General features: G+C 41.0%; 1 protein-coding gene across 1 annotated transcript in view; it reads right to left on the reverse strand.

The window, feature by feature from the left end:
• SEC13 (SEC13 homolog, nuclear pore and COPII coat complex component) overlaps window positions 1–13,618 on the reverse strand; it is a 33,954-nt gene that overhangs the window by 15,494 nt on the left and 4,842 nt on the right. Inside the window, exons 3-5 of the mRNA XM_041763008.1 lie at window positions 12,794–12,909; window positions 10,414–10,565; window positions 9,672–9,805 (exon numbers count right to left, since the gene is read on the reverse strand). Of these exons, the coding sequence (XP_041618942.1) occupies window positions 9,672–9,805; window positions 10,414–10,565; window positions 12,794–12,909 (402 nt within the window). The remainder of the gene's footprint in view (window positions 1–9,671; window positions 9,806–10,413; window positions 10,566–12,793; window positions 12,910–13,618) is intronic.

Genomic DNA, 13,618 nt, shown 5'->3' on the forward strand with positions numbered 1-13,618 from the left:
AACTGAAAGAACTGGAAGAAGATATTCCATGCAAATGGAGGGGAAAAAAAAAGCTGGAGTAGCAATGCTCAGGTTAGAACAGATCTCAAGCTGATCAAGGGTTGGATGCTTAAATGGCTGAGCCACCCAGGCGCCCTGAGAATAGACTTTAAAACAAAGACTGCAACAAGAGACAAAAAAGGGCATTACATAATGATAAAGGGATTAATTTAAAAAAAATGAATAAATATAAACACATGGAAACTAAACAACATGCTACTAAACAACCAACAGATCAATGAAAAAATCAAATGAATAAAGAGAAAAGTGAAAATGGAAACATAAAGGTTCACAATCTTTGAGATGCAGCAAAACGAATTCTAAGAGGAGAATTTATTGTGATAGTCTACTGTGAGAAAGAAGAAAAATCTTAATCTAACCTTTCACCTAAAGGAACTAGAAGAACAAAACAAGCCCAAAAGTAGTAGAAGGAAGTAATACAGATCAGAAAGGAAATAAAATAGAGATGAAAACAACAGAAAAGATCAGTGAAACAGTGGTTTCTTCCAAAAGATTAAAAAAATTGGTAAATCAGCCAGACTCAAGCTAGGACTCAAATAAAATGAGAAATGAAAAAAAATAAAAAAAAAAAATAAAAAAAAATGAGAAATGAAAAAGGAGAAATTACAACTTAACACCACAGAAATATACAGGATTACGAGATTACTATGACAAGTTACATGACAACAAATTGAGCCACCTAGAAATGGATAATTCCTAGAAACATACAACGTTCCAAGACTGAATGAAGGAGAAAAAAATGTGAACAGACTGATTACTAGTAATGAAATTGGGGGAAAAAGAAAAGGCAGAAAAAAAATTGAATTGTAATCAAAAGACTTCCAACAAAAGTCCAGGACTAAATAAATGGCTTCACAGGTGAAGTCTATCTTTTTTTTTTTTTTTTTTAATTTATTTATTTATGATAGTCACAGAGAGAGAGAGAGAGGCAGAGACACAGGCGGAGGGAGAAGCAGGCTCCATGCACCGGGAGCCTGACGTGGGATTCGATCCCGGGTCTCCAGGATCGCGCCCTGGGCCAAAGGCAGGCGCCAAACCGCTGCGCCACCCAGGGATCCCCAGGTGAAGTCTATCATACATTTATTTTACAAAAGGTTTTAAGTAATCTCTATACCCAATGTGGGGCTCAAACTCACAACTCTGAGATCAGGAGTTGCATGCTCCACTGATTCAGTCCAGTGACTCTCTACCAAACATTTAAAGAATGAGTATCTGCCTTCTCAAACTATTCCAAAACTAAAAAAGGAATGAATTCTTCCAAGTTTATTGCCAACATTACCCTGAAGAACTGCAGCTCAACCCCCAAATAAATAATCTGATTAAAAATGGGCAAAGGACCTGAAAATACATTTTCCAAAGATATACTGATGATGATGAACAGAGACATGAAAAGTATGCTCAAGCATCACTAATCAAATGCAAATCAAAACCACAATGAAATATCACCTCACATCAGTCAGAATGACAGTATCAAAAAGACAAGATAACGAGTGTTGCTGAGTATGTGGAAAAAAAGAGAACCCTCATGAACTGTTGGTGGGAGCATGAACTGGTATAACCATTATGGAAAACAGTAGGAAGGTTCTTCAAAAAATTAAGAATAAAAATACTGTATGATCCAGCAATTCCACCTTTGTGTATTTATCCAAAGAAAACAAAAACATTAATTCAGTAAGATATCTGCACTCCCTTGCTCCCTGCACATTATTTACAATAACTAGGACATGGAAGCAACCTAAGTAACCATCGATGGATGAATGAAAGAAGAAATATAGTGTGTGTGTGTGTGTGTATGTGTGTGTATACACACACACACATATATATACACACACACACACAATGGAATATTATTCAACCATAAAAAATGAAATTGTGTCATCTGCAATAACATGGATGGATCTTGAGGGCATTATGCTAAATGAAATAAGTCAGAAAAAGACAAATACCACTTATATGTGGAATCTTAAAAGAAAAGGAAAAAAAAGGACTAACAGTTTGAAAAACTCTATGCTCATAGATACAAATAATGTGGGGGTTTAGGAGAGGGGTAATTGTGTAAAAGGGAGTCAAAAGATACCTCTAGGTATAAAATAAGTCACAGGGATGTAACATACACCTTGGTGACTATAGTTAATACTGTATTGCCTACCTGAAAGTTGCTAGGACAGCACTTCTTAGCACAAGAGACCAGTTTTTTTGGGTAACTATACACAGTGACACACGTTAACTAGACTTCTTGTGGTGATCATTATGCAGTGTATGCAAATATTGAACCATTATGTTGTATATCTGAAATAAATGTATGTCAGTTATACCTCAATAAAAAAAATGATAAAAAACTATTCTACTGAAAATCTAACAAAAAATAAACATATCCATCACTCTTGAAAGTTTCCTCTGGTCTCTTTCCTGACTCCTCTCCCCTGGCTTTGCTTTACACCCCAAACTTAGCTGATCTGATGTCACTTTAGTTCACTTTTCCTAGAATTTTAGATCCGTGGAATTCATAATATGTACATTTTGTCTGATTTTCCACTCTGCATAAATATTTTAAAATTCATTCTTAATGTATCAGTACAATAGTCATTTCTTTTCATTGCTAAGAGCATTTGCACAGTTTGATTCATTCACCTACTGATACATATATAGATTACTTCCAGTTTTTGGCCTTCAAAGCTGCTATGAAAAAAACAAAAAAACTTTTGTGTGAACTCGAAAGTCAGTTTTGCTGGTTATAAATTCCTGGCCCACATGTTTTCCTTGAGTATTATGAATCTATTCTATGCATGGATCATTGCTGTTGAAAAGTCTGATGAAAGTCTAATTTTGTTTCCCTTATAAGTCACATGGCTTTTTTTCTCTAGATGGCCAAAGGATTTTGTTTGTTTAAAGGCTAGTAATTTTATTAAAATTATGTCTTTTTTTTTGCTGGTGATTCTGATTATATGTAATAATTTTAATAATAAAATCTTAAAGAATTCAGTTTTTCTCATCTTGACTGATATTTTTTCACATTTTATAATATTTAAAAAATGTTTCTTAGCTTTATTTGAAACAGTGGGTGACGATTGTTTCTGTTTTGTGGCCATGTCTCTCTTTCGTCACTTATCAGGATGTTATTCTGCATCTTATTTTTTCTAAGTTTTTATTTTTTAAAGAGATTTTATTTATTTATTCATGAGAGACACACAGAGAGAGGCAGAGACATAGGCAGAGGGAGAAGCAGGGTCCCCTTGGGGATGTAGGACTTGATCCCAGGACCCCAGGATCATGATCTGAATGAGCCAAAGGCAGACACTCAGCCACTGAGCCATGCAGGTGCCCTTTAAGTTTTAATTTTTTTTTAAAGGTTTTATTTATTTATTCATGAGAGACACACACAGAGAGAGAGGCAGAGACACAGGCAGAGAGAGAAGCAGGCTCCATGCAGGAAGCCTGATGTGGGACTCGATCCCAGGACTTCAGGATCATACCCTGGGCCGAAGGCAGGCACTAAACCGCTGAGCCACCAGGGATCCCCTAAGTTTTAATTTTGTTAGTTAACACAGTATTATATTAGTTTCAGGTGTACAACAGAGCAGTTCAACACTTCCATACAACACCTGGTGCTTGTCATGGCACATGCACTTCTTAATTCTCATTGCCTAATTCACCCATCCTCCCACCTGCCTCATGGAAACCTTTTTTTTTTTTTTTTTCAATTTTATTTATTTATGATAGGCACACAGTGAGAGAGAGAGAAGCAGAGACATAGGCAGAGGGAGAAGCAGGCTCCATGCACCGGGAGCCCGACGTGGGATTCGATCCCGGGTCTCCAGGATCGCGCCCCGGGCCAAAGGCAGGCGCCAAACCGCTGCGCCACCCAGGGATCCCGGAAACCTTTTTTTTTTTTCATAAGAAACATCTTTAAAACATTCAGAATACTCAGGATAATCAAGGCTAATGTTCCTATAAATTCCTTACGTGTATTATGTACATTCAGAAAAGTGTAAATTACTCATATATTATACTCAAAACCCTTTATAGTCTGCTAACTTGCATGTACTCTCAAATTAGAAACATCTGAAGTAACATGCTGCCTACTAGCCTACAAACCACTTTGTATATATTTTTCCTTTTTTGTCAGTCAAACTTTGTGATTTCACCTCAAATACTTTTGTTACTTTTTTTATTTTTTATTTTTTTTATTTATTTTTATTTTTTTTACTTTTGTTACTTTTATGTGAAATTAGTTTTTCTGACAAAGTATGATTCAAGAAAGCCTTTCAAGTTGAGAAGTCTGTTTTTGTTAATGTATGTGTTGACAAATGTGACAACTTGCTTTCAGAATTTCTTGGATCTGTTCCCTTCCCTGACTTTGGTCTATATTCTTTCCTTTTTCTGTGTCTCCTGCTCAATTTTGATTTCACTCCCAGCAGTTTCTCCTCCTTACAAGAGAACTTTGTGAGGAGAAGCAAAAAACTTTGTTACAGAAGCAAGCCCTGATGGGTTATAAAGGTCAGATTTCTACAAGCCCCTTTAGTCTTTCTGAGGGTGGGTGGCCTGCACCCACCTGATATAATATGGTACAAAACCCCTCCTGGTCAGTTCTCCGAAGATAATACAGATAGCCAGTAAGCATGTAAAAATGTGCCCAATATTAGTTGTTGGAGAAATTCATATTGAAGCCACAACGAGGTACCACTTCACACCCACTTGGATGGCTATAACAACAACAACAACAACAACAAAAGCCAAACCCAAACCTAACCATGACAACAAGGTTGGCAAGGATGCTGGAAACCATGTAAAATGGTACAATTAACTTGGAATGCAGTTTAGCAATATCCCAAAAAAGTTAAACAGAGGGATCCCTGGGTGGCGCAGTGGTTTTGCGCCTGCCTTTGGCCCAGGGCGCGATCCTGGAGACCCAGGATCGAATCCCACGTTGGGCTCCCGGTGCATGGAGCCTGCTTCTCCCTCTGCCTGTGTCTCTGCCTCTCTCTCTCTCTCTCTCTCTGTGACTATCATAAATAAATAAAAATTAAAAAAAAATTTCCTTGGGTATATACCTAGGAGTAGAATTACTAAGTCAGATGGAAAGTCTCTGTTTTTTTTTTTTTTTTTAATTTTTATTTATTTATGATAGTCACACAGAGAGAGAGAGGCAGAGGCACAGGCAGAGGGAGAAGCAGGCTCCATGCACCGGGAGCCTGACGTGGGATTCGATCCTGGGTCTCCAGGATCGCGCCCTGGGCCAAAGGCAGGCGCCAAACCACTGCGCCACCCAGGGATCCCCTATACCCAAGAAAATTAAAAACATATGCTCACAAAAAAACTTAGACATGAACGTTCATAGCAGCATTATGCATAATGGATGTAGATGTCTATTAACCAATAAGTGACTCAACAAAATATCTAAATTCACATGCCAGAATATCAAAAAGCCAGTAAAAGGTATAAAGTGCTGATACACACCATGACATGAACCTTGAAAACATGTTAAGAAGCCAGTCACAAAAGGCCACATATAGGCATACTTCATTCAATTGTGCTTCACTTTACTGAGCTTCACTGTTACTGTATTTTTTTTTTTTTTTTTTTTTTTTACAAATTGAAGGTGTGTGGCAACTTCGTGTCAAGTCTACTGGTGCCATTTCTCCAACATTTGTCAATTTTGTGTCTCTGTTCACATTCTGGTAATTCTCACACTATTTCAAGCTTATTCATTACAGTGATCTGTGATCAGCAATCTTTGATGTTACTACTGCAGTTGTTTTGGGGCGCCATGAATTACATCCATATAAAATGGCAAGCTTATCTGATTTTGTATGTGTTCTGACTGCTCCACTGACTGGCTGTTATCCCATCAACTGCCCTCTCCTTGTGTCTCCCTACCCCCCTGAAGGACAACAATACTGAAATTAGGCCAATTAATAACCATACAATGGCCTCTAAGTGTTCAAGTAAAAGGAAGAGTCTCATGTCTTTCTAAATCAAAAGCCAGAAATAAATCATCTTAGTGAGGAAGGCATGTCAAAAGCTGAGATAGACCAAAAAAGCTAGGCCTCTTGCACTGAACAGCCAAGTTGTGAAAGCAAAGGAAAAATTCTTGAAGTAAATTAAAAGTGCTATTCCAATGAACACACAAGAAAGAAAGCAACACAACCTCATGGCTGATATGGAGAAGGTTTTAGTGGTCTGGAGAGAAGATCACACCAGCCACAACATTCCCTTAGCCAGAGCCTAATGGAGGCAAGGTCTTAACTTTCTTCATTTCTTTGAAGGAGAGAGATGAGCAAGTTCCGCTAAGAGATATCTGAAGCTAGCAGAGGTAGTTCATGAGGTGTAAGGAAAGAAACGCTCTATTACATAAAAGAGCAAGGTGAAGCAGCAAGTGCTGATAGAGAAGCTGCAGCAAGTCATCCAGAAGATCTACCTGAGATCATTAATGAAGGTGGTTACACTACGTAGCAGATTTTCAATGCAGATGAAATGGTCTTCTACTGGAAGATGTCACCTAGGATTTGCCTGGCTTCAGAGCTTCCAAGGACAGGCTGACTTTCTTGTTAGGGGATAATGCAGCTGGTGACTTGAAGTTGAAGCCATCTGCCATCCAGATAATCCCAGGACCCTTAAAAATCATGCTAAATCTCCTCTGCTTGTCATCTTTAAATGGAAGAACAAAGCCTGGATGACAGCACATCTGTTTACAATGTGGTTTACTGAATATTTTAAGCCCACTGTTGAGACTTCCTGCTCAAAGACTCCTTTAAAATGTTAACTGCTCACTGAAAATACATCTGGTCACCCAACAGCCCTGATGGGAGACATACAATGACATTGTCATTTTTATGCCTGCTAACACAATATCCATTCAGCAATTTTCAAGGATTAAGGAGGAGTTTCTACCTTCGAGACTTATAATTTAATAGTTATTATAATATGGTTATAACTGCCATTGTGATTCCTTTGGATCTGGGCAAAGTGAAAACCTTGTGGAGAGGATTCACCAATCTAGACGCCATTAACAACATTTGTGATTCATGGGAAGAGGTCAAAACATAAGCACGAATAGGAGTTTATAAGAAATTGATTCCCACCCTCATGGATGACTGTTCAAGACTTCAGGGGAGACATAACTGCAGATGTGGTGCAAAAGGAACCAGAATAAGAAGTGGAGACTGAAGACGTGACTAAATTGCTATAATCTCATGATCAAACTTTAACAATATGAGGAACTGCTTCTTATAGATGAGCAAAGAAAGTAGGTTTCTTGGGGCATCTGGGTAGCTCAGTGGTTAAGCGTCTGCCTTTGGCTCGGGGCCTGATCCTGAAGTCACAGGATCGAGTCCCACACTGGACTCCCTGCATGGAGCCTGCTTCTCTCTCTGCCTATGTCTCTGCCTCTCTCATGAATAAATAAATAAAATCTTAAGAAAAAAAAAAAAGTTTCTTGGGATGGAATCTACTCCTGAAGATGCTGTGAAGACTGGTGAAATGACAACAAAGGATTTACAATATTCCATACATTTAGCTGATAAAGCAGCAGAAGGGTTTGAGAGGATTGACTACAATTCTGAAAGTTCTAGTGCAGGTAAAATGATATCAAACAGCATTGCATGCTACAGAGAAATCATTTGTGAAAGGAAGAGTCAACTGATGCAGAAAACTTCAATGTGGTCTTATCAGTCAGCAGCCATTAGCACTGAGGCAAAACCCTCCAGTAGCAAAAAAATATTACAACTCGATGACAACTCTGATAATGCTAAGCATCTTTCGGCAACAGAATAAATTTTAATTAAGGTATGTTTTTAAGACTCAATGCTATAACTGCATACTTAAGAGACTTGTAAGACAGTGTAAATATAACTTTTATATGCACTGGGAAACCAAATTCCTGACTCCCTTTATTGCAATAGTCTGGAACCAAACCCACCACAGCTCTGAGGTATATCTGTTGTAGGATACCACTCCGAGGAAACATTGCCAATAGGCCAATCCATACAGACAGAAAGTAAGTTAGCGGCTGCCTAGGTAGGAGGCAGGGTGGAGAGTGACTGCTAATGAGCATTATTTTGGGGGGGAGGAAAAAGTTCAGAAAATTAGCAGTGATAGTTGCACACTTTGTGAATGTGACTAAAACTTACAGAAATATATACTTTATAAAGGGTGAATTTTATAAGTCAATGGTATATTAGTTTTAAAAAATGGTTAAAAGCAAAAGAAATCCTAAAACTTCTCCTACTGCTTTTTTTTTTTTTTTTAAAGATTTTATTTGTTTATTCATGAGAGACACACAGAGAGAGGCAGAGACACAGGCAGAGGGGAGAAGCAGGCTCCACATAGGGAGCCCGATATGGGACTCGATTCCGGGACTCCAGAATCACGCTCTAGGCCAAAGGCGGCGCCCAACCGCTGAGCCACCCAGGGATCCCCTCCCTGCTGGCTATTTTGGCAATACTCTCCTTCTCAGGTCTGTTAGAAGGCACCTTATTGCTTCTTCCTGTTCAGATAACCAATACCATGCAGTTTTGTGGTCGTTGGTTTATTCCTCTCTGCTTCTATTTTGGAGTTTGTGGAAATATCTTGTTACCTAGTTTTATTGTAAATGCTCGTGAAGTTTTGGTTGTGCTCTCTAGCTGCTCTGTTGGGTTTTTACAGAGATGAGAAAAGACTGAAAAGCTGTGATGCCACTCCGTACCATCTTCTCAGAAGTCTCTCAGCCTACTCATTTTTCCAAGTAAGTCAGCAGATGGGAATCTGAGTACCTTAAGTAAAGACTCTGAGATAGGCTCTTGGAGGTTCTAGGGGCTGGACAGACTATGGATCCCCTGAATTTGAGAAGTACCCAAGTACAGCATCAAGCTTGGGAGCTACTAGGTTTCCATCTGGGTAGATTTCAGAAATGTTTGGGGCCACCAAAGCTGGAACTGTTGTATAGTGAGAAGGTATACAGAATCTGGGTTCTAACTCTGGCACAGGACCTTTTCTAAATCATTTACTTTTTCTGACCCTCATCTGTCTTGCCATAAAATGGGAACAGAATGGCTTACTTGCATGCCTATAAACTTGGTAGCTTCTTCTTTCATTTACAGACACTTGTAAGGAATACATGACACACAGTAAGGGTTAAGTACTGTGAGAGATTCTTTACTGTCTACAGTGCTTTCTGGACTATTTTAGCCATAATATCTAATGACTGAAGTGCAAGGAACTGAATTCCTAGGATGTTCTTTATAACACTACTCAGTTCTGGGGGTCCCAATGACCACTGTAAACATGTCAACTTGAGGTGTCCATAGCAAAGGCAGCAGGTAGACAGGCTACTGCTGCCACCTTGCCAAGGTCCTGGCCCTGCCTGGTTTGGGAGCTTGCTAAAAGGAACCTGTGCCAACCCCTGCCCTGGGCCGAATGAGGCTGGTACAGCCTGGCCTCCTGCATGCAGCCTCTGTCTGGCTTCAGAGCTAAAGAGGCTCAAAACTGACCCACCAAGCACGTCTGAGCATCATTCCCTCCCCAGCCCCCTGCACAGCAGTGATGCTACTCCTGCCACTCTCTCAAGAGTCTCCAGGAGACACATAGCAAGGCAACAAAAGCACACTCCATGTACAGGCAAGGTCTAGACTTACAGTATGAGCATTGTTGATCTTCTTTACTTCCCACTGGCCCTCTCCGGTGTATGTCAGCAGGGAGATGGCCCCATCTGAGCTCCCACAGGCCAGTATTAGGCCGTAGTCATGGGGGGCCCAGCACACAGAGTTTACTGCAGGAAGGAGAGAGCCATAGTTAGCAGACTTTGTTTCCCAGGTTTATCATTTTACTAAATTTGAAAAATAAAATTGCAGGGATCACTAGGAGGAAGTTTTAATTTTGTCAATTAAGGAGACTTAAAAAGCTCATCATCAAAAAAAATAATAATAATAAAAAAAAGCTCATCGTCCATGAATATAATAATTTCATAAACTACCGTCTACTTTAACAAAAAGCAAGATGGGGTGAAATAGATAAAGGGGATTAAGAGTACACTTACTGTGATGAGCGTAATGGACAGAAATATCGAGTCAGTATAATATACACTTGAAACCAATGTAACACTGTATGTTGATAAAAATAAATGAATAAAACCAGGGGAATAAAAGCAGACAGGAAGTAATCTGAGAATAAAGGCCAGTATTTTAAATGAATAAATTTTTTAAAAAACTTACTGTTTTTTCCTTTTCTTATTTCGCTTGAAATTGTCTTTAGGTCCTAGGGCCTTACCTCTGCTGTAGACAGCAGAAAAGCCAACCAAACCCAAGGGACAAAGGAGGAGCATCACAACGGAAAGGAATGCAAGGCCCCACCCACCTGCTCCCACTACACTCACTGTACCTGAGGAGTCATGTCCTGTGTGCTCGTGTGTCTTCTCCCAGGTGCCATTTTCCTCCTTCCAGATAATGACTTTCCGGTCATAGGAGCAGGATGCCAGGATGTTGCCATACATGGGGTGGGCCCAGGCCACTTGCCACACAGGACCCTCGTGACTACAAAGGGACAGACAGGGTCAGAGGCTGCTCAGATGGGTCACAGGAACCTGTGGTGCTCTCCTAGCCACTACTCTGGACTGAACTGAATGGCTTTCTTGGTAGGCAGATACAGTATCTCAGGACAGAGTTGCCTAAGAATTTTGTAACGGAGAGTTATAGGATGTCACTGCCAAAAGGGACCTTTGTTGGGCAGTAAAGGTCCTGAGGCCCAGGGGCTTTGAAAGTAAGTCAGGACTTTAATTCAGCTTCTCTATCCTGACCTGCCATAACCCTCCCTTGTCCCACAGTGTAGCCAGTACCACCTACATCTGCCATCATCAGAAGCCTCTCAGCCTATTCATTTGTGCACCAATCAATCCAGGGTTTGTACCTATAATTGCTCAGAAGTGTTTGTAGAGTAAATTGTTCTTCTGATCTTTATGCATTCACCTGGTCAGTAATATCTGAGCACATACCTGGTGCTGGGCTCTGTACTGGGGCTGTCTCTGAGGTGCAGGGAAGGGTGGGCACGCAGCACACAAGAAGTGACACGGCAGAGAGGTGATGGCCCAGGCTTTTCCACCCCCACTCCCCATTCACTAGCTGCTTGACTTTAGGTAAGGGTTATGTCTTTTCTGTGGCTTAGTCTCCCAATGGAGATACCAGCAAGACTTCTTTCACAGTGTGCTCATGAGGGGGAAATATGTGTGATAACTCATGTAAAAAGCTTGAACAATGCTGGGCACAAGAAAAGGAAAAACCACTCATGCCTGTCAGCTGCTATTGCTGTTCATTGTTCACTCCTCTACCCCAGGGCTGCAGACACTCAATGTGTCCTCCTCTTTCTGGCTGGGACAATTTCCAGGCCCCACAAAGTAGCTGCCAAGGAAACTCGGAAGAGATACAAATGTCCTATAACTAGCAGTTCAACTGAGGCAAAAAAAAGGGAGGAGGTGTGAATCTTTTTTATCCCTCTAATATCGTACATCATTTAAGCATGAGAAAAAGACGGCAGAAGAAAGGGCCAAGTAACAGCAGATGCGATCGCCTCTGCCAGTGCCGGTGCCAGGTAGCTCTCTGCACAGCCTGGGGCTGCTCCTGCTACACAAGTAGCATCTGACCCCTTAGTCACTCAGTTTTTGACTCAAGAAGAGAGGGACTCCGTCTCCCCAGATGATTACTTAGTTATGCCTTCTTTAATTCAGTTACCAAATGTGTACTGAACTCCTATTCATCAAGGTTAATTTCTCCTGTGCAGTCTGCTGAAGGCTTTGGTCCCTTCTCAGAATAATGGATACAATACACAGAGCTAGACTTATAAAGAAAATCCAATGAAATGAAATACAGTTAGTGAAATGTTGAAGAAGGATTTATAACATCGTGATACATGTACTTCTTTGATAGCACATTAACAAACTCGAGTGGGAGGTCTAATAACCACTCTCATCTCAAAGTAGTGATGAGCCTAAATGCTACTTTGAGACAGCTGTAACTGGAATGTGCTATAAAGATATCTGTGTCTTCTACTGGTAACAAAGTTACAGGTGTTCTGAATACTGCTGTGGTTTCTAGCCTAAATCCATCATTGAAGGAAATGCTAAATATGAGTCACTGACAATAAAGATGTGATTTTTTTCTTTTTTTTATCTCAGCCCCAGTTCACCAGTCCCTGAATTCTAACCACAAAACCGTTGGAGATCTGTGGAACTCAGGTTAAGAATTCCCATTTATTTGAAATGTAGTGGACTGAGGGATAGTAGTAGGGATGTAGCCATAAAAATGAGCCAGGATCTCAAGAATCTTAGTAGGGAGAGGGGAAATCAAACATTTGTAAATATTCACTGAATATCTGCTATGGGCAGGCAAATAGGTAAGATTATAGAACTTACATAATTACTAATGCATTCTTACATAAACATTATTGCCTTTGAGTGATACTTTAGATCATTTGGCTAAATTTAAAAAAATGTTCTTTCCACTTTTAAAAGTAACAGCAGCTACTGAAGGCATGCTGTGGACTCTTACCCAAGGTCTTCTGGTAGGTTTTTGGATGGCAAAGTTGAGATTCATCCTGGATCCATCAGGCTGGAATGTCTGTTGAGAACGGCTGCCTAGCTGGGATCTAGGTATCTTCTCTGCTAACTGCACTATGGGGCTTCTTTGATCTGGGTCCTCAGCTTTTCCTGCCATGCCTGAGAAGCTCAGCCAGCCATTCTGAGACCTCACCCAGACTTGGCTGCACTTACCCTCTGAGGTCGGCAATGAGGATCTGTCCTCCATTTCGCACATCGAAGATTTTGACGGACCTGTCTGAGGAGCAGGTTGCCAGGCGGGTGCCATAGTAGTCCATCTGGGCATCGTGCTGCAAAGGGAGGATAGCTTGGGAAGCCTGCAGGCTGGGCGGATGAGGGTGGGGTAGGGTAGGACAGTCACCAGGACAGAGTCTAGTTTGGATCAGAGTTTACCAGATATTAATCTAATCTCAAAGCAGCATCACTATCAGGCAACAAGCTAGCATCTCTACATTCTCATTTCTCTGACCGGCAATGTCATTCTGAAACGGACCAGAAAAACCATACCTAGCTGCCTTCAGACTCTTTACATACACAGGGGAAGTCGTTTCCAACCCTATTCTGTAGGGTGGGTATGGGAGACAAAACACTGGCTATCTAGCCTCCCTTTTCTTCTTCCTTCCTCAGGCCCCACCCTGTTCTGAGGCGCTATGGGCTACTGGGGAAGACACCCAGAGGTTCAGCTCAGCCCCAGAACCCAGGGCTAATGCTGATGCAAAGGAGCAGCCTCTGAGTGCCTGTGGGGCCCAGTGAGGTCCTCCATAATGCATACCTGGCCTGGATACAAGGCTCTTTTTTTTTTTTTAAGATTTTATTTATTCATTCATGAGAGAGACAGAGAGAGAAAAGCAGAGGCACAGGCAGAGAGAGAAGCAGGCTTCATGCAGGGCACCTGACGTGGGACTTGATTCCGGGTCTCCAGGATCATGCCCTGGGCTGAAGGCGGCGTTAAACCACGGAGCCACCTGGGCTGCCCTGGATACAGGGTTCTATTCAGAC

The sequence above is a fragment of the Vulpes lagopus genome, chromosome 7 (genome assembly GCF_018345385.1).
Source record: "Vulpes lagopus strain Blue_001 chromosome 7, ASM1834538v1, whole genome shotgun sequence".
Classification (NCBI taxonomy): Eukaryota; Metazoa; Chordata; class Mammalia; order Carnivora; family Canidae; genus Vulpes; species Vulpes lagopus.